This window comes from Alternaria ventricosa, assembly GCF_023758065.1.
Source record: "Alternaria ventricosa strain BMP 2768 chromosome Unknown scaffold_12, whole genome shotgun sequence".
Taxonomy (NCBI): domain Eukaryota; kingdom Fungi; phylum Ascomycota; class Dothideomycetes; order Pleosporales; family Pleosporaceae; genus Alternaria; species Alternaria ventricosa.
In genome coordinates, this window is record NW_026055692.1 from 979,808 (window position 1) to 999,288 (window position 19,481).

Sequence of the window (19,481 nt, forward strand, 5' to 3'; positions counted from 1 at the left end):
AGGAACACGCTGCAACGTCGCCGCCTAGCTCATGTACAGACAAGTGGAAGAACGTCTAGCGTGGCGGATACTTTGTATAATTTTGCTTAGTATACATATCAAACGCTACAACGTCGCAGTCTAGCTCATATATGTGTATATCCAGTAAGTTATAGCGTAGCGGATACATTGCATGACTTCGCTCAATGTACATACCAAACGCTGCAACGTCGCTATTAGGCTCATGTGTGAATAGTCGCGGCGAGGTCTAGCGTGGAGGATATATCGTATCAATTCAGTTATTATCTACACCAAGCTCCACAATGTAGCCATCCAGCTCATGTATGAATATATCCGGCAAGGCATAACGTGGCGGATACATCGCATCATTCCACTCAATATACCCACCAAACGCTCTAACGTAGCCGTCCAGCACACGTTATATCCACACACTCACACCACAGGCTAGCGAATACATGCACATCAAACCCTTCACATTCACATCAAACACTGCAAAGTCGTCGCCCAACCCATATATTATCCACTACAAACCCCCCATACCCCATCACTGCATAGGGCAGAACTGCGCGCAAGTAGCCCCGAAAGCAGCCAAACAGCTACACACAGTATCCTCATCACATAGATAACAACAGCCCTCAGGGTTACAGCCAACATACCATCCATTTCCAGGCGGATTGCGTGGACGCTGCGGTACCGGAACTGCGGGAGCGATTGGGGGTGCCGATGACGTGGGGCGCGGTAAGCGAGAGATTTGGTCCGCCGGAGGGGTGGGCTGTGCTATGCGTGTTGGAGGGGTTGGTGTGGGTGTTGGTGGTGGTAGCGAAGGTGGAGGTGAGGGCACGTGATCTGACTCCCCAGAACGGCTCAGACTTTCGGCGTACAGACGGCTACCATCCTCGTTCATGAGCTCGATGAACCTCGAATCACCGGACTTGCGGACTTCGGTGCGATCTGGGGGCGCGAGAGATGAGGCTGAGGACTCATGTAGGCTCCTGGGTCTCTCATTCGGGTCGAGAAGCGTATGGGATGAGCCATTGTGGACGCCTAGCTGATCTTCTGAATCAGCTCCACCACGCATGAACAGCATGTCGTCTCGAGAGGGCTCTGTTTGGACGTAGTGAGAGTATTGAGGAGAGATGCCTCTATGGCTGAAATACGCTCGCGCAGTTTCTGATGCCGGCGGGCGACCTGGTGTGACTATCCATGCGCGACTTTGACCGTCTCGGGTTCTCGCTATGGTAGACAGCGTAGGGTTTCGTGGAGGAAGGCCATCTCCAAAGTGAAGGTCGTCTGACTCGCTCTCGGAATCGCTGCAGATGTCGTAAACGATGGAGCCTGCTTGACTCATTGGGCCTTCGACTTCAACAACTTCAGCATATCTCCGCTGGTCCCTCAATATAACAGCCGACGCTGAAGATAGAAGGCGAAGCTGATGCAGTGTTGACCTGAGTCGAGAAACCACTTGGGGAACAACTGGAGCCGCAGGCGAATGTTCAACGAGCGTTGTCTGACCACTGTTCAACTGCGATGGACTGTCATAGTTTCCTGTTGGATGCGATGAGTTGACGAATGCTCCCGGTGTATGCGGGGTGGGCGACGACGAGAAAGCTTCGACGACAGTTGCGGGACCACTTTCGACTTGCGATGAATTGTCTAAGGATGCTACGAAGTGTGGGGTTGGCGCGAAGCTAGGAGGAGACGTTGCTGCATGTGTTGCTGACAGCTAATCAATAATCGAGCTGAGAGGCGACATCGAGCTGAGAGGCGACGGACGATATGCGGTGTTGTAGGCTCTGTTATACTGCACATCCTTCCAGTCTGGCAGAGCCGCAAATTCTGCATCAGACATAAAGGCGGGATGCGGGCCTGTCCGCTTGTTGTGAGTGTATTGGCCTTCGACATGCTGTCTCCGATGGCGCTCCTGTAAGCGGGTCACCCAATTTTGCGCTTCTTCCTTCTCTTGCTCTTCCTACGAGCCGACCTCGTCAGCCCAGCTGCGTCCCTTCTCCATGGGTGATGGCAGGCCAAAGTCGTCTGTCTCCTTCACCTTCTCCTTCACCTCTGCAGGTGCCTTACCCTTGGCAGAGGGTAGTTCTGGGAAGTCCGATGCCGACGGCGGGACGTTGTCGCGCTTCTCTCGAGTGTTTGCCGGCCTCTCATCGGATCCTCGGTAGTCGCCGCGGCCACCCCTGCTGCCACGGCCTCTACCTCTGCCTCGTCCGCGGCTAGACTGTCCGGCAGGCTCATGGTAATCTTCGCTTGCGTTGTAACCGTTGTTCACTGGTCTTGAGGGTGCGATGCCACCGTGCGCGCCACGCGCAGCGCCACGTCGCTTCTCGTCTCCAGTGCCGGAGAAGCCGTCTTCCTTCTCAAAGTCCCACTCTCTGCCCATTTGCGCATTGAGCTTGCGCTGGCGGTTCTTCTCGCGCTCGCCCATCATCTGCTGGCGACTCTGGCGCTCTGCCTTTTGCTTCTCCGCGAGAGCCTTCTTTCGCTCGATATCCTGCTTCTGCATGACAGCCTCTCGTGCCTCGAAATTGCCCTTGTCGGCCTCGGCGCGAGCATGGGCGCTCTGACGGGCTTCGTTCTTGATGCGCATGTTGGCTAGCTTCGTGTTGAGCTCCTCTTCTGTCAGGCGCGTGCGTGCAGGGCCGCCAGTCAGGCCTCTATCACCGCGCACGGCGTGTGTGGTCTTCTCCTTGGGCTCGGTGGGTGCGGAGGGAGGGGCTGAGTTGTCTGCGGCATCGGTAGTGGCAGCCACGGTCGGCGCAGCTTCCTTCGGAGCCTCAGGGGCCTTCTTTCCGTTCTCTTCTAGTCGAATGTCGGTGTTGTTCCCGCCACGGCCTCGTCCACGCCCCCTTCCTCTGCCGCGGCCGCGACCTCTGTCGGCGTTCCTTGGTTCGCGAGGTGCATGCGGGGCGAGGTGTGCCTGCGGTGCGGTCGGTGGTTGTACTTCCTCAGGAACGAATTCGGGGGCGGAAGCTTGGAGCTCGATGGGATTTTGCTCAACGACTGGCTCGGCGATAGGCGTAATGTCGTCGTCGAAGAAGAGATCGTCTGTGCTTGCGGTCTGAGCGAATGGATCTATTGACGGATCGTCGAAAGCGGGGTCGTACGACGTGTTGTCCATCTGGTGGGAGTTAGTCATCACACCGGGTATATAACTACTGTAACAGGAGAGATATCAGGGGTAAAAAAAGTACCAGTCGACATACCTGCACTGGCGCTGGTTCTGGTTGAGCGACGGTGACCTCGGGCGCTCCTGAATGCTCCGCCTCGTCAGGCTGGGTTGCCCATTTTGACTTGAGCATGTTGACAATAACGAGTAGTGCTAGAAATAGTATCTAGAACGAGGTATTGGGCGATGAGTTAGCGATGTGAAGAGTCTTGGGTCGTTGCGGATGGCCGAATTACTTGCAGGAACCCTGGCACCTGGCAAGTCCGTGCGGGAGCACCTCCCCGCACCTGCAGTCTAGGCCCGATGGGTCCTTCCAGGCTCCACGTCCATGGTTCAGTGGCAGACGCACCCCATACAAGAAAAAAAAGCTGAATAGGTCTGCAGACTACATCAAGTTAGAAGTATACAAGGTAGGTGACCCAACGTTGACGTAGGCTCCAGGGCTTTTATTCTTTCCTAGGCACCGTGCACGCACACGTACTCCGCGGTTCTCCCAAGTTATTGCAAGCACTACCGCAACACACCAACACGCACCAACATACATGGTGGTTTACAAACCGCGCACATCTACCTGTCCTCATAGCGACTACTTGCGCTTTTACCTTCATTCTCATGTTTTCACACGGTTCAGCGCTAGCAATCGAGCCCCATCTGCATCACAGTCGGCGATGATGTCGTACGGCAGGGAAGTTCATCATACCTATAGATATCGTTCTTGTACCGGCACAATGTTTCCCTCCAGACTACATTGCCGTAAACGCATCCAAACACTCCTATGTCAAGTAATCTCGAGGTATATTCATATTAGCTCATGCTCACGTCTGCACCCAACAACCCATAGTTTGGTATCATCAGTCCTTCGGTGCGGTGACGCAAATACCCCATCGATCAGAAGCGGCTGCATTCTATACTTTCGTTCGATACGAATCAAAACCTGATAGCACATATCACAAGACATTATCGTTTCCCTTCTACCTTTGTGATTTCGGCCTACTCCGCGAGATGACCAGAACGTCGTGAACAATGTGATTGTCAAACAATGCCCATTTAGTCACACTGTCGTTCCTTTCACTGTTACTTTGTCTCAACGCACGGACGCGATTGTTCACACTATTACATCACCTCCACTCTCGCAGCACTAGTGTCTACTACGGCCTGAAGCACTCAGAGTCGCCTTACCGCGGCCAGCGTACGCTCAACCTGCTTGCGCTCCACCCCGAGTTATCTTACCCGCGCAACACCATCGCCCGCAACCCGACAGCACTGGACAAGGCTCGCCACATTCGTCCCACCCCCTCGTATAGTCGCTCGCTTTATTGCGCGTATCCAGTTCTCTTGAACCGAAGTCTTCGCTCTGGTCTTGAACGCTGTACCATACTCTCGCTTATACTCTGTTACTAATATATGTAAGTCCGGACTTGAGCCGGTGATGTTAAGCACCCCTGACAACACTTAGTCACACACTCACTGCGAGTCGCAATCATGGCTCCTCGCAAGGACGCTGCCGGCGACATCGCTTGCAAGAAGAACAAGGGCCTGAAGAACCACAAGAAGGCGCAGAAAGAGAGGGCGCTGGCGAAGCGCACCGCTGCCGCCGAGAAGATTACCGCGAACAAGGCTTCGTATGCGCCGGTCGCTACCATCGTTATCAACGAGACTGTACCCGTACGAGAGGATGTTATTGGAAATGCAGGACCGGCGCCCATGGTAAAGGATTCTGCGCAGGTCATCGTGGAGTCGTCCGATCTTTCTCGAGACGAGTCGGCCACTCAAGAGAAGGCTGTCACCAACACCAAGGTCCCCATTGGAACTCGCACCACCGGTACCAAGACCGCTGCGCTTCTACCGCAAGTCTGCGCACATTTGCCCGTGGTTGTATTCGAAGACGTTCCTACTGGCTACAAAGCCAACTCTCCAACCAAGGTAGCCAACGACCCAACCAAACTCGAACAGAAGTCCAACAGTATATCTTATCCCAAGACTGCTCCATCTCCTCCAAACCCCAACACCTCACAAATCAGCATACTCAACCCTACCGCCCCAACATTCCTCTTCGGAAAAATCATGGTCGCCCAAACCCCAACCGTCGGAATCACACTCACAAAGGAAGACACTGCCCCCGGATGGCCTACCGAAAACGCAAAAGCGTTTGAAAAGGCCTACGGTGTTGTCGCCCGGAACAAGGCTCTCGAAGCCGCGCTGTACGAAAACATGGAGACGCCGCGCCAGAGGGCAATCCGCTGCAAGTACAGGGTGTCTGTTGACGCTGAGTTCCATCAGGAGGAGGTTCATGACTTGGAGTGGGCGCTGGCACTCATCGGCCAGCCGACTCGAAAGTGTTTCGACGACAACGGCTTTGAGATCACGCCGATCAAGACGGGCTTGACTGAAGCCGATTTGACAATTTCATCCCCTCTCGACGAGTTGTTTGCGAAAGTCGAGGCGGAAGGCATCTCTAGGATTAGCGCTCCTATCTCCACGGGTTACATGTCTCCCACCTCCGGTGCTAGGTCAACGAAGAAGCCCGTTCTTTCTCGTACCCTGGAGGTCGTTGAGGCTGAGATTCGTCTCGCCTCTACAAAGCGCCCTTCCCACGCACCCTCGTTCGCTGACCCCGGTATTGTCAAGTACACCTTCAACGGCCAGGATTTTGACAACATCGGCAACCCCCTCACAGAGACAGTGAGCCAAAAGGTACTCGGTTGGCTTGAAGACCAGCCAACCTCTCCTCCGGAACTCTCACCAACGTCTTCGCGCCAGAGCCGCGAATCGTCGCCTCGCGAGACTGGTCAGAAACTCACGTCTCTGACGTTTCATTCCAAGTCGCCGTCTTCGGGAGGAGAGGTTTGGCCCCCACGGGAAAGCCTGCCCTGGGATAACCTGCAGGATGGGTATTGTTACGGGTCCGGTGTACCGGTGTACCCGTACATTGCGGAGTCCTAGATCACGGCGGGGCAACCATATAGAGACACTGTGTCAGGGGACAATGAGCAAGAGATGCCCAGTACCAAGCTGTTGGGGGTTTGCATCACTTCCCTTCCGAGCTGGTACGAATCAAAGTGGCTGCTGTGCTTTCTTGTTTCTTTCTTATCAAGTGTTTGTATCTTTAGTGACTGGATAGCTCTGTATGACTAGCGATGGCGTTCGTGGAGTGGTAGGATGTGTCATTCGGAGCCGAGTATCTCCATGTTGTGGTCCCATTTATCGGGATCAATTTTAGCATAATAATAATGTCTGACGTCTACATTGCCTTCGTATCTAGCAAAATGTTGTTCGTGGGCTTGATGTAGGCTGCATAGTTCCTGTTCACATCTCCCGTGGACGTGCGGGGGTTGCAGACCGCGATGGTTGTGGGTGGGCGTTGGAGTGTTGTGATGATGCGTGCTTACCTTGGAATGTAGAGAACCGCGCATCAGCCATAGACGCGGCCGTGCGCGGCACTAGTACTAGCCTCTTGGCACTGCTCCGGAGATACATGGCAGCGGCAGGTACACAGACTCTATCTTTCCTGCTTCCCATACTCGCGTCTGTATCTATAAGTATTCACACCGCCACTGTCAAATATTCCATTGCAACATTGGACGGCGTCATGGATACGCTACCACAGGAGCTCATCAACAAAATCGTCTTGTGTCTAGAGCGCTATTCTGGTCAGTCACAGGCCCCAATAATTGAACAACAGGGAGACCACTCTAAGCTCCCACCGTATGCGACAATCTCTAGCCGCTGGAGAAAGGCTGTGGAATTCGTCACGTTCCATCGTTTGTCAATCAAGAGCCATGAGCTGAGTCAGCTCGAGGTCATGATGACCGGCAATCGTCCGAAATATCTAAAGAGACTTTCCTTCGCGATTACACTACCAGAGTACTCGGAAGAAAGCTGTGGACGTGTTGAGTCGATAGAAGAACAACGATGCAACGATGAAACCTTCACCCAAGCTATCATAGACTTGTTTTCCTTAGTGAGAAAGTGGGAAGATGCAGGCCTGGTACATGGTCTACGACTACAGCTACACGGTGCATATTCCCCGACCGATCTTCGTGACTGGAACCAAATCAGGCTTGAAATGGCACAACACAAGCGAGGGATAGACATTTTCGAAGAACGATGGGAAAACTCCTACCTCCATCTCTCCAGACCGGAAAGGATACCCACGCTCTCGAGCATCGTATATCTCCGCATTACGGGCCACATTTTCCGGAAGCTGGCACCTGTGGTCGGACCAGGTCTAGCTGCATTTTTACCCAACCTGCAGAGTTTCTACTGGGAATTCGGAGAGGTAGACGACACGTCCATTAACGTGGAAAGCAGGGCCTCATTCGCGAGGATGCTCAACCAGACTAAGCTTGACAAATGCTGTGCGGCTGAGATCACCTTCAATCAAGACCCTGCATCGGACCAACGCGTGGCAGAGCCTTCGCGCATACCAACAGGCGCACTCTACGATCCGTTCAGCGTATCTCTGCGTAACTTTTCGCAAAACCTGACTTCTCTTGTTCTGAACGGCTATGTGGACTCAACTCTGTTCTGGCCTCCAAGCCTTGAGACAAGCTCCATGCCTAGCTGGCCGACCCTCAAGAAGCTGACAGTCTTCTTCAATATGGCCGCCCCGTCTGGGGAGTGGTACTTTGACGGAACACCACCAGGCGAGATTGAGGAGCAGTGGGGCGGCAGTATCGTGCAGTTTCGCGACCGTGAAGACGCAAAGACCTTGAATCCGTTTGTCACGGCTTTCGCAAAGGCGGTGCAACAGATGCCGGCCCTCGAACATTTTCTGCTAGAAACGGAGCTTGGCCACGACATAGGCTACTGGGAGATATCGTACTATGCACCTGGGATAAAAGAGGATGGGCACGATAACGAAGATGGTGCTAACGTGCGGCGGCTCTACTATTCTGTCGGGCAAGTCTGGAGGCCAGATGACTTCATGGCAGAAGCTTTTCGACGTGTCGGGCGGGATAGGCATGGGCCGGAGCTGATTGAAAGGTTTTATGAGCTGGGTAGCAGGACTTGGCCGCTTGATTCTCCTTGGAGTTGGTTATGACCTCCAGGGCTACATAATCGACCTATGGGCGCTTTTACAAATGACCACGCAGTCTTGACAACTCTTGCCGAGCTATTGTTGGATTGCGACTACCTGGCACTCTGGCCAGCTAAAAAGGCACGTGCGGCGACGAGCCTTTCGGACGCTAAACTTCATTGCGACATGACCGCGCTTACTAAGCAGTCTGGGCACTTTCTACGGTCCATGCATACCATTCGTCTCATTGACAGACCCCGCTATATCGACCTTGCAAAATGCCGGATATAACAGCCAACGATGGTATTCATCTCCATTACGAGACATATGGCTCTCCCGGTGCCGCTCCCTTGATCTTGGTGAGCTCCCCGCTTTCGAGCGCGTACCGCCATCAGGCCTGACATTGGTCGCTAGCTGCACGGCTTCACGGGTTCAGGCGCAGTCTTCAAGCGCAATGTTGCCGCACTCACAAAAGCTCACCATGTCATCATACCCGATCTGCGCGGCCACGGCGACTCCGGCAAACCAAAAGCCGGCTACAACGTGGCACGCCTAGCGATGGATCTCAAGAACTTGATTGAGTTCTTCGGTTTCCGCGACGGCACCATCAAAGCCATAGGCACAAGCCTGGGTGCAGCTATTCTATGGAGTTACAGCGAATTATTCACGACTGGCGCATTCTCACACATGGTTTTCGTGGACCAAGCGCCACTGCAGAACTATCTTGAGGATTGGGGTCCTGAGTTCGGCAATCTAGGATGCAACAATCTAGAAGCGCTAAACGCGATGCAAAAGACACTCATTGCGAATCCGAAGGAGGCGCACCTTGGTACCATCGCCGCGTGCTTGGGCTACAGATCTCATCCGCGACCCCGAGACCCTCGGTCGGATTCGTCACAGTGGGAAGATGACGAAGCGTTCTTCCTGGCTGAGGCTCTAAAGGGCGATGGATGGTGGTATGGGAAGCTAATGGCTGATCATACGGCGAATGACTGGCGACATCCCATCGCTCATGCTTTCGGACCAGAGAGCGGTAGTGAAACCAAGGTGCTGGTAGTAGCAAGTAGCCGAAGTGGATGTTTTCCGGCTGCTGGACCGCTTAAGGTGGTGGAGCTGGTGAATGGAGGCGAAAAGGAAGGGCTCGCGAAGGGAGTGACGGTGGACTGGGGTGGCCATTGGTGTTATTGGGAGAAGCCGGAGATGTTCAATGCGCTTGTCATTGACTTCTTCTCGTGAGCGCAATGTATGCCGTATTGACTTGATGCTGCTGCGAGAGAGTAGTTCGTATTATTGTTCATCTCACTGTTCATACCAAGAGGTAATCCATCATCGTCGAAAGAACGAGAGGGGTAAAGCTTCCACGCGACGAATTCTTCCGCGGGCGCGTCAATCCCTGCAGAGCGCCGCTAATGAGTGAGTGGCATATGAGCAAAAAGCTAGCGAAAACATACCACAGTGGGGATTTTCAAGCAGTCATCCACAAAGCCATTTCTAAACCGCCGGCATCCTGTTTGAATATGGCTGAGCGGCCGTAAGAGACCACTATGTGGGGTTCCCCAGGCTAAAGATGCGGCTCCCGGAGGCTCTGGGGCTAGCGTATCTGAGTTGTGGCTCGTAGCGAGCAGGTCTGCCTCGAGACGAGCATGACTCGCCTCGATCCCCGCAACACTGTCACGTATATATGTTCAGCTGGCTGCATGTCCATCGCATTATCATCACCCACCTCTTTCTTGTGCAAGCATTGTACCCTCGATTCCTTCTTCGCGTTGCATAGCTCCCAACCCGAGATCGCGAGGTCCAGAATCGAAGTCCCGATTACCTCAAACCTGATCCGAGAGTTTTGAAGAGCAGAGCACCGACGATGTCGAACAACATCCTCATCACCGGCGGCGCCGGCTTCCTGGGCCCTATGCTCGCCGCCAAGTTGGCAAAGGAATCCTCAAACAACATCGTCCTGACCGACCTTCGCACACCCCAAAGGCCAGCCGGCATCTCAGAGTCGGCAACCAACCTAGAGCTCACAGCTGGAGATCTCACATCGCAATCAGACATCAACAAACTCCTTTCCATGCGCCCACAATGGTCAGCCATCTTCCTCTTCCACGGCATAATGTCAGTCGGCTGCGAAGAGAACCCCGCGCTTTCTACCAAAGTCAACCTAGACGCAACGCTTTCTGTTCTTACGTCCATCTCAAAACTGCAACAACCTACCAAACCCCGCATTGTCTACGCTTCGACCCAGGCTGTGTATGGACCGCCTTACACGGCGACAGGCCCCATCACAGATGATACCCCCGCGACACCGATAGGCGTGTACGGCACACACAAGGCCATAATGGAGAAGCACATCGATGATCTTAACCGCCGCGGTCTAATCGATGCCTTCTCCGTGCGCCTACCCACGGTCGTCGTCCGTCCAGGCGCGCCTTCGCGATCTGCAGCAGCATTCCTAAGCGGCCTACTCCGCGAGCCACTAGCCGGGCTCGAATGCATCGTCCCCATCAGCGACCGTTCAGCGCGCCAGATGATCTGCTCGCCACGCGTCATGATCGAGAACTTTGTGCGCGTCATGAAGGCGCCCTCAGATGCTATGCCGGCGCATATCCGCGCGGTATATATGCCTGGCATCAGTGTCACCCTTGGAGACATGTACGCGGCGTTCGAGGCGGTAGTTGGGAAGGAGAAGCTGAGTCTGTTGAGGGAGGAGGTGGATGAGGAAGCGAAAAGGTTGCTGGATAGTTGGCCGCAGACTGCGGAGTTTGGGAATGCGACGAGGATGGGGTTGTTGTTTGATGAGAGTTGCGAACAAATTTATAGGGAGTATGCTGATAGTCTTAAGGCGTAGGCTATGAAGTAAGAATGTATCACGAGTTTCAACATCTATACTTCAAATAGTCATCGCATGTCGCAAGGATACTGACCGCTTACTCACGCAATATTCTCAAAATACACGCCTTCCTCAATCCTCTTCACATCCAGGTAACCCAACTTCTCCATGTCTACCTCCCACATCTCCATCTTCTCTTCTCGCGTCCCAGCCAGCAAATCCTCTTTTCTTCCATACTGCCACCGACTAAATCTCGGAGGCCCATGAACCCGAGCCTTATACGTGCGACCAGCCTTCAGCCCTTCCATACTGCGAACATATTCCATCTCGTTGCCCAGTTGTTCCAAAGTACATTCAAATCGCCACGGCTTCCCCGCCGAAATCTCTACAAAGTCATCATCGTCCGGAAATATCGGATGGGGATCGTAATCGTAGCAGACAAAGACGGCACCCCACTCAACCTTCTCCCTGGTATCATTGTCTCGGCAGTCAATCAGTTGGTCGATGCAGTGCAGATTGAATCCGGTGCAGAGATTGGTGACTGAAAGTGGAGAGCGTGATTTATCAAACACGAAGGGCTCGTCGCTGTCGGTTGTGTACTCGATGACGAGGGTGAAGGGGTCTGGACCATTGAGATAAGCTTTGCTGGGCATCTCCAACCTGGCGAAGAGTTTTGGAGGCGCTGGATCGTCGTAAACGGTGAAGTAGTATGTGCCACCATCTTCACGATGAACGGGCAGCTTCTGCGCTGATGAAAGGTCCTCAGCTCCACCTTCCAATTCATCCGTATAACATGCGAACACCTCACCAGCTTTCTCCGACAACCGTAAACCGTATGTATAGTCTGGTCGCAAGACCTCTTTCCACAAAACATGCGTTGTTTCAGTCAACACGCTAATCGAAACTTCCCGATACTGTGGGAATGACGTTGAGGGTATGTTATACTGGCCTTTCTGACGTGACGTGACAGATAGCAGCATAACAACACCTGCATCTTCCTTGCCAGATTGCACGAGTTCGAACAATCCAGACCTTAATGCCTGTAGGACAGTGTTTCGTCCTCTTCCAACAACAGTAAGACCAGCGCAAAATAGAGTTATCGGGCGCTCTGTCTCTGGAGTTGTGACTATGAGGTGGCCAAGGCTACGACGTTGTTTGCGGTTCAGCTGGAATTTGTTGTTGGGTTCCGGCTCGTCTGCCTCAAACCGGAGGGATAGGCCGTTGCTAGGTGTGGCTTTCCTTGTCATGGTGGGCGCACGCTTCGTGTTATGTGCAACGCAGGCCCGGCCGATCGTCGAGGGACAAACGTGTAAGGCTGAAGAGAATGATCACGTAGCTGAAAATGAAACCGAAAGATTTCTGACTAGAAGAAGGTAATCGTGAATGTGGTGGCAACTACAAAGGCTGTGCCATTCGATATTCTGGTAACGATGTGACGTCATGTCAGAACTAGAACCAGAAAGGACAGCCCTTGCTAAACGGACGATGCTCTCTCCACAGCGTGGAAGCCTACACCGATTGAAGGTTGATAGTCTAATAATCCGCGAGGAAAGAACAGCGCCATTCTCACCACACTTTCCCTAAAGTTGACAACTTCTCATGTTCATTTACGATCACTGCAATTCTGACCACGACCAAGGTTAAGTAATCGCAAACTTGCCCAGCCTCATCTATAGATGGATTACATATCTGTACTACGATAGTTTCAGCGTCTCAACCGAAACGACGGCGTTTGGAGCGCACAATCTTTCCGCCATGAGACATATCCTCATGGTCACGCTTCTCACCTTGCCGCATCCTCTGCCGCAAAAGAGGGGGCTCGATTTTTGGAGATCTCTTAGCTCCTGTTCGCGTTCCTGTTCTTGATAGCCTATCAGATCGCGATTCGAGATGAGGTTGCAACATCGTCTGGCGCTCTCTGTGTTCGATCTCCTTTCGCAGCGCTTGTTGGATATCTTCAACGCTACTACTTGACAATTCTGATTCACAGCTCTTCATCCAAGCCAATATGCCCTGGATTGTGATGACATGGGGATCCGCCCCATATTGTAATGAAATTAGGACCATGTCGCGGACGGGTCGGATGTGTAAAACACCGTACAGGCGTTGCTTGATGGCAGCACCTATAGAGTACAGCAATCCCCTCCATATGGTGACACCAGTCTGAGTGTCAATGTTGGGATCCAATCCGTGTTCGAGGAAGATACGGTATTGCATTACTCTTAAAGAGAATAAAGACAAGGGACACTGCCGTTTCAAATCCGGACACACAGCTTGGAACCATCCATGACGTGTTCTATCCATGTAGACCATGGAGACATCAGCGCCGACTCTGAGAAACTTGCGTAAGAGTTCGTGCTGCATGTCTCGTGGCTTCTGTTCGAGGTAGAAAGAGGTTCGTATTAACATCCGTAGGAAGTGCTTGGTCAGTGTCGTGTTTCGATTCATAGCATTTGGATCCAGTCCATAGCTGAAGAGGCATCTGAAGTACCTTGCCGCGTTCCGGAGGCTGTGTTCTGATCCAGTCTCTATGCGATCTATGAGGACGGTCCATCGCTCTGCCGCCGTGTTCACGTCGGCACCCTTCGCGAGAAAAATTTCCAGGACAGCCCAACATTGCTCCTCTTGCTCGTCGCCCAACCGCTTGATCATCTCGTCTACTAGAACGGCCCAATGAGATGTGCCGTCCACGATAGCATTGGGGTCTGCTCCTAGTCCAAACAGTGCGATCACCAACGACGGTAAGGGCGTTTTACCGATAGGGGCGGAAAGAGTTGGGCGGAGCCAGTCCATCGAGTGGCAAGATATGGCGAGGCTCGTATGAGTCGAGGGTGGATAAGAGTCGTATGTTTCATCGGAGCTAACCGGGCATGCTATTGCGTGTCTGAGAATGCGATTGAGATTCAACGTAGCACCTTTCTTGAGCATTCGATAGTTCAAGAAGTCTGCATGCCCAAGAGAAGCTGCAAATCGGAGAATGAAACAGTTTAGCCCGCACTCTGAGTGCGAGCACATCATTCGCTCGTTCTCCCGCTCAGCGTGTTCAATGACTTCGAAACACAGAGCTGTGTTGCCTGTTTCTTTCGCGCCTTTGCTAGCCAATTCTACGGCTAGCTTGTATAAAGAGGGCGGTGAAGATACCGCGACAAACTTGGACTCGGCGATTAAAGCGCGGCTTATTGCAGTGAAGACGTTCAGCTCATTAGAGGCCCAGGACTGAAGTTTCTGCCTCATGCGCTCTGTAGCAAGAAAGTCACTCAGCGTGCGATGCAGGAAGTCGACTCTGGTCTGCGCGCTGATTTCGGCCGGTGAAGCGACCTCTAAAAGACCTTTGAACCGTCCATTCAGCCGTCTTTCAGTTTGCTCAGCACATCTTTGTATTATGGAGTTCTGCCATATTTTGCTGGGCACATTGAGCTCCAAGGTTGTGTCGGTCTGTTCCAGGAAGTAATAGTGTATCAGTTTCAGTTGATGAGGACTTCGAATGGCAGCAAGGAAAGTCCCAGCCATTCGGCCTCGATACACGCCTTCCACAGAACCCAGTATCTGTTCGAAGAACTCTTCCAGATCGGATGGTATGGTACGCAAACGCTCTTGCAGTATAGGAATTGAATCCTCGTTGTCGATGCCGTTGCGAAGCGATCTGACTACTAAGCGAACCCAGAGAAACACCCCTTGTGCTCGTTCTCCTATCTCCTGTACAAGATCGTCGAAGAGGGTCGGTTCGTAGTCCATGTAGGGGCGGTTGGATAGCAGGTTTTCGCGGGCAAACAGCTCTATGTCTGGTCTGGTGTATTCGTATAGTCGGAGGACATGCGGGTTGCCTCTACCAAAAGAATCTTTGAAACAGTTCCAGGGCCTGCTGGAAAGGCAAAGTTTGACGTTTGGAGCTTCAGACAAGTCTCGCAGTGTCTCTATGACTTCCCAACTGTCTCCGTAGTACTCGTCAAGACCGTCTACTTGGAAGTAAAATTTGGTGGTCACTGAGGTTTGGGTACGGAACAAAGCAAATGATTCTCGTAGCTCGGAGAGCGTCCACGAAAGTCGTGAAGCGTTGCCATTGAGATGTGGCTGTGATCCAGCATCCCATCTTCCAGGGCACAAAACAGGAGCCAATTCGGGGCAAGCACGGAGTATATGATACAGGAGGGTTTGAAGAAGTCCTTCTAAGGACTTCTGCATCTGTTGACCCGGTGTCCAAAAGTAGAAGCATGCTCTTACTAACGGTGCATCTCCAGACCAAATCCGGAGATTGCGTACAGTCTCGCCATGGTCGTAAATGTATTTCATCAACGTTGATTTTCCTGAACCTAGAGTAGCATTCAGCTACCGACTTGCATGAAGAATGCGACCAGAACTCACCTGGCTTTCCAGTGACCCAGTATATCCCACTGCTACGTTGTAGCCATTGGGTGAATCCGGTACCCGATTGCAGAACAAGAGTATCACGCATACCGGGACTGTACATCCACGCAAAGGTCCTTGTGTGAGCATCCCTAATGGCACTCTGTCGTACCTGCATGAAATCGTAACGCAGACTTGCGATGAGCACGTGACACCGAGACACTAGGTGAACCTCCGAAGAAAACCCAGAGAAAGCGTCGTTGAGTGTTCCCCAGACGCCATTCCCGCGGAGGGTTGAGACGTCCTTCTGAATGCCTTGAAGCTGTGAGTCCAAGGCCTGGATCTGTGACGTGATGCGGTAACCCAACCGCCGATTCTGCACTTTGAAATCGTCCAGTAAGTCCACGAGCTGAACTTGATTGTCACTAGATGCATCTTCAGTAACCATGATGGTAAGATAATGTCAAGGGCAATTACCATGTGTCGGAGACCAGATGCATTGTCACTTGGTCTCTGAGCGATTCCAGTCTTGCTTTCAACTCTTCAACGTATTCTTTTTTCCACACATATCTGAGAGCCTTCCGAAAGCTCCGCCATATTTGTGGTGATTTTCGTGGTGATTCTCCGAAGGCTGGCACATTTTCCTCGTCAAGTTTGGCGATTGCGTCCAGGAGCTCTTTAGCAATGATATTGCAGCGAGAAGCAATCTCAGACAATCGCGCGGGGGCGCCGGCGCCGGCGCGTGATGTTATTCCACTGCTGAGAGCCCTGATGTCCTGCGATATGATCTTGAGATCGACCTTTTTGTCCAATGCGTCCGACGCGGACTCATAAAGTTCCTTCGTTTTCGAAACGAGGACGAAGCTGAAAGAAATGAATTGGATGATGTTTCCGGCGAGACTAATGGCAACAAGAGCTTCTGCCATTCTGATACTGATTGTTTCGAATGGTTCTTGTAGGCGTAGCCGAGAGAAACGGGGCCAGCCTCGGTTTCATAGCTTGAAGTGGTGCAGCTACTCAGCTGTTTCAGGCCTCGCCATCATCAGGCTGAGGGCTGTGTTGACGTGTGGCGACCTGTGATTCGACGCGAGCACAACAGTGGTGGCACAACATACTGCGTGCAGTTTAACAAGGCAGAATGATGCTCTCATGCAGCGTTATTCCGGTAGGATGAGGCGATTTCGGTTGGTGACGGTTGGAAGTTACGAGCTCTCCTGCTTGGCGATGTCCAGGTGCGCCTGCCAGCGGAACGGCAAGGCATACCGCGAAAAATAAAAATCGCGCGGCACATATGTTGAACCAACAACGCGCTCAGTGTCATTATTGAATTACTTGCGCAGTGAATGAAGCCATAAACTAGTCAGACGGTAGGCAAGAAGATACTTACGACGAGCCGTTCGCATCATCCTTGCGATGTTCTAGTCCCTGCTTCTCATACTCTGCCCCTCAACCACTCGCCCGCCCGCTTAGCCATATTCACAGCCTCCTGATTAAACCCTAGAAGGTGACCAAGAAGAAGGATGTCATGGGGGACATTCTCCTCAATATCCAACTGAAGATCATTGCCCGCCTCCTTCATCTTCTCCGCCCACTCCACAATATCAAAGTATAGGACCTCTCCGCTGCCCGTATTCACAAACATGGGCACCTCGGTTTTGAAGGTCCTGTTCTTTTGAGAGACATAAGGCTGCGACAGCACCTTATCCCCACCCTCACCCGCATACGCGGTCGTGCCCCATGCCGTAAAGGGCGGGGAGATGTAGTCTGTCGCATAGTTTCGGTTGTCGTGGACGTAGGAGCCAGAAGTATCGGCGGGGTTGGTCCACGGTGACCAGAGGAGCGCGGAGGAGGGATTGGGTAGACCGAGTTCGGAGCCGTAGTCGGTGATGTAGCGGAGGAGCGCGATGGCGAGGTTGCCGCCTGCTGAGTCTCCGGACAGGATGATGTTCTTCGGCGAGATCTTGAGGTCGTTCAGGAGGTATAGGTATGATGTCAGGCTGTCTTGGAGGGCGGCGGGGAACGGGTTCGACGTCTTCGAGACGGGCAGGGTGGAGAGGCGGTATTGCGGGCAGAAGACGTGTGTGGCTGGTGTATGTTTGAGGAGCTTCTTTGCCATGGGTCCGCTGGCTGCTGTTCGTCCGTCGCCTAGATCCAGTTAGCTTTGATAGACCTCTAGCATAGTGAGGTTGTTTGCTAACCAGTGACGAAAGCTCCGCCGTGGATATGGAGGACCACCTTAGTGTTCTTATCGCTGCCCGTGGTCAACGGCGCAGGAAACCAGGTCGCCCCGATTTCCACAGGCACAACATCTTTGTTGCTTCTCAATGGCCCCTTGTATGCATCGTTCTTCGCCGGCTTGATGACTACAAAGCGCTCCTTCTCTTGCTCCGGTGTCAGGGGTAAAGGTGTAGCAACCTGCACCTTCGACACGTGCCATAGACCAGAAAAGAAGGCATGCACGGTGATAGCCTGTCGAAGAGTCCAGCTAGGATGCTGGCGACCAAGAACGAGGAACTTGATGAGTATAATAGGGAAGCGCACGAGCTCGAAGCCCAGGGCGCCAAGTCCATAGATGGCCTTTACGGGGTGTTGCGTGAGGTCCACCATTGCGCTCGTGGCAGTGTCGACAGAGATGAAGAGAGCTCCATTGCGGGACTAGAAGCTTATAACGCGATGACGATGGTGTGCCGCTTGCCTGTGATTGTTGAGGGGCGGCAGGTCCTGAGGATCTGAGCCGAGGTCCTTGGCGAGGCTAGCTCATGATCTCCAAAACTACCCCACATCTGTACCTCGACTTTTCCAACACTTTCCCCTATCGACTTAGGGGAATCGCATTTTGGTACGCACCGCGTTTAGTCCGGCGACCTCGCAACCCGTTTCTGAGCACGCAAAATTGTCCAAACACGCGGGCCTGGCGGCTGGACGACTTGCACACCTCGGACGACTATCCGGCGTAGCTGAATAATGCTACTAAAGCCTCTTGCGACACTCATCACGCATACATCACTCCGATGCGTGACCTGCTATACTTCTTAAAAGCACCCGCGGCTTCGCCAGAAAGAGCTTGGAATTCATGACATTACATTGCAAGATCACATGGGTAATTCACACCTGCCCATGCATTGCTTCTTTTCGCATATGGGTATCTCGAACCTCTCTATATCTTTCCAACATACGAGAGCCCCCGTCGGGCCCAATTCGTACCAACACCAGCCGTTCATTGACGCGTGAGAGATTCGTTTTCTCTATCCATGATAGAGTGCGGTGGCCAGTATCGCAAACGTCCGCTGGGAAATTATGACAGTGACACAGCCCGAAGCCAAGATGACAACCAAGTGTGCCGGCAGAATCAAAGCTCCTGGGGCTAAGTGTTCACTGACGTCTTCTCCTGGACCTGGGCGGCTTGTAATCTCCATCAGGGTCTTCGTGCTGACGTCGTTTACGCTTAGGCCTAGCAGCAGTGTTGGATGTAGCCACTCGAGGCTGGGTCCTCCGAGTTGAAGCGACATGAGCATTCTGCTGGGGTTGCCGAGTTGCTAAACTTGTTCCCTGGCTGTCACCGGCCTGGGTAGATAGTCGATCTGTCCTCGACGTGTCCTGCTGGTTTTGTTGTCGGGTATCCTGTCCAGGCCTCTTCCCAGTAGCCTTTTTGACAGGCTTCGCAGGTATGGGTTCCTCAGGACGAAAGTACATAATCAGCGCCAGGATATCCTCTTTCATGGCACCTGTAGGGCGACCCGCCTTCGTTCCCCGGCCAAGATGAATTCGATCTTGAATCATTCGTTGTACTTCCTTCAGCTTGCCTGGTGTGAGGAATGCTAGATCTCGAAGGAGGACGAGGAAATCCTCGCCCCATCCTAGGCATCCTTTGGCTTTGTTGACGTGTTTGTAGCTCAGACCGTACGGAAGCGCTTCCCAGGCATCGTCGAGACCCCATAGTCTGCATATATCCTCGATTACCGCGTTGATAACCGGTTCGGGGGTCGAAGACCGTGACCGCTGCGCGTTGGGTGTCATGGTAGATTTCGATGAACAGAAGTACCTGACGGTCGTGGTTGCACTTCAACAGATCTCAGTGAGGTCGTAAGTGCAGAGTCGCCAACTGCTGTACG

The 19,481-nt window shown here is 52.9% G+C and overlaps 7 protein-coding genes across 7 annotated transcripts; 3 read left to right on the forward strand and 4 right to left on the reverse strand.

The window, feature by feature from the left end:
• Nucleotides 1-1,969: 1,969 nt before the first annotated feature.
• Nucleotides 1,970-3,311, reverse strand: J4E93_007184 (uncharacterized protein; the record flags this gene model as incomplete). Its single annotated transcript, XM_049345094.1, has 2 exons — nucleotides 1,970-3,130; nucleotides 3,216-3,311. The coding sequence occupies 2 exons, from the start codon at nucleotides 3,309-3,311 to the stop codon at nucleotides 1,970-1,972; spliced, it is 1,257 nt and encodes a 418-aa protein (XP_049198019.1).
• Nucleotides 3,312-4,660: 1,349 nt separating this feature from the next.
• Nucleotides 4,661-6,121, forward strand: J4E93_007185 (uncharacterized protein; the record flags this gene model as incomplete). The annotated part of the gene is made up of 1 exon (XM_049345095.1): nucleotides 4,661-6,121. The coding sequence occupies one exon, from the start codon at nucleotides 4,661-4,663 to the stop codon at nucleotides 6,119-6,121; it is 1,461 nt and encodes a 486-aa protein (XP_049198020.1).
• A 646-nt stretch (nucleotides 6,122-6,767) lies between these two features.
• On the forward strand, nucleotides 6,768-9,434 carry J4E93_007186 (uncharacterized protein; the record flags this gene model as incomplete). The annotated part of the gene is made up of 2 exons (XM_049345096.1): nucleotides 6,768-8,046; nucleotides 8,635-9,434. 2 exons carry the CDS (start codon nucleotides 6,768-6,770, stop codon nucleotides 9,432-9,434), a joined length of 2,079 nt encoding a protein of 692 aa, XP_049198021.1.
• A 308-nt stretch (nucleotides 9,435-9,742) lies between these two features.
• J4E93_007187 (uncharacterized protein) lies at nucleotides 9,743-11,043 on the forward strand (the record flags this gene model as incomplete). Its single annotated transcript, XM_049345097.1, has 2 exons — nucleotides 9,743-9,749; nucleotides 9,986-11,043. 2 exons carry the CDS (start codon nucleotides 9,743-9,745, stop codon nucleotides 11,041-11,043), a joined length of 1,065 nt encoding a protein of 354 aa, XP_049198022.1.
• Nucleotides 11,044-11,126: 83 nt separating this feature from the next.
• J4E93_007188 (uncharacterized protein) lies at nucleotides 11,127-12,272 on the reverse strand (the record flags this gene model as incomplete). Its single annotated transcript, XM_049345098.1, has 1 exon — nucleotides 11,127-12,272. One exon carries the CDS (start codon nucleotides 12,270-12,272, stop codon nucleotides 11,127-11,129), a length of 1,146 nt encoding a protein of 381 aa, XP_049198023.1.
• Nucleotides 12,273-12,738: 466 nt separating this feature from the next.
• On the reverse strand, nucleotides 12,739-16,295 carry J4E93_007189 (uncharacterized protein; the record flags this gene model as incomplete). The annotated part of the gene is made up of 4 exons (XM_049345099.1): nucleotides 12,739-13,885; nucleotides 14,024-14,981; nucleotides 15,388-15,794; nucleotides 15,847-16,295. 4 exons carry the CDS (start codon nucleotides 16,293-16,295, stop codon nucleotides 12,739-12,741), a joined length of 2,961 nt encoding a protein of 986 aa, XP_049198024.1.
• A 506-nt stretch (nucleotides 16,296-16,801) lies between these two features.
• On the reverse strand, nucleotides 16,802-17,976 carry J4E93_007190 (uncharacterized protein; the record flags this gene model as incomplete). The annotated part of the gene is made up of 2 exons (XM_049345100.1): nucleotides 16,802-17,514; nucleotides 17,568-17,976. The coding sequence occupies 2 exons, from the start codon at nucleotides 17,974-17,976 to the stop codon at nucleotides 16,802-16,804; spliced, it is 1,122 nt and encodes a 373-aa protein (XP_049198025.1).
• Nucleotides 17,977-19,481: the final 1,505 nt, after the last annotated feature.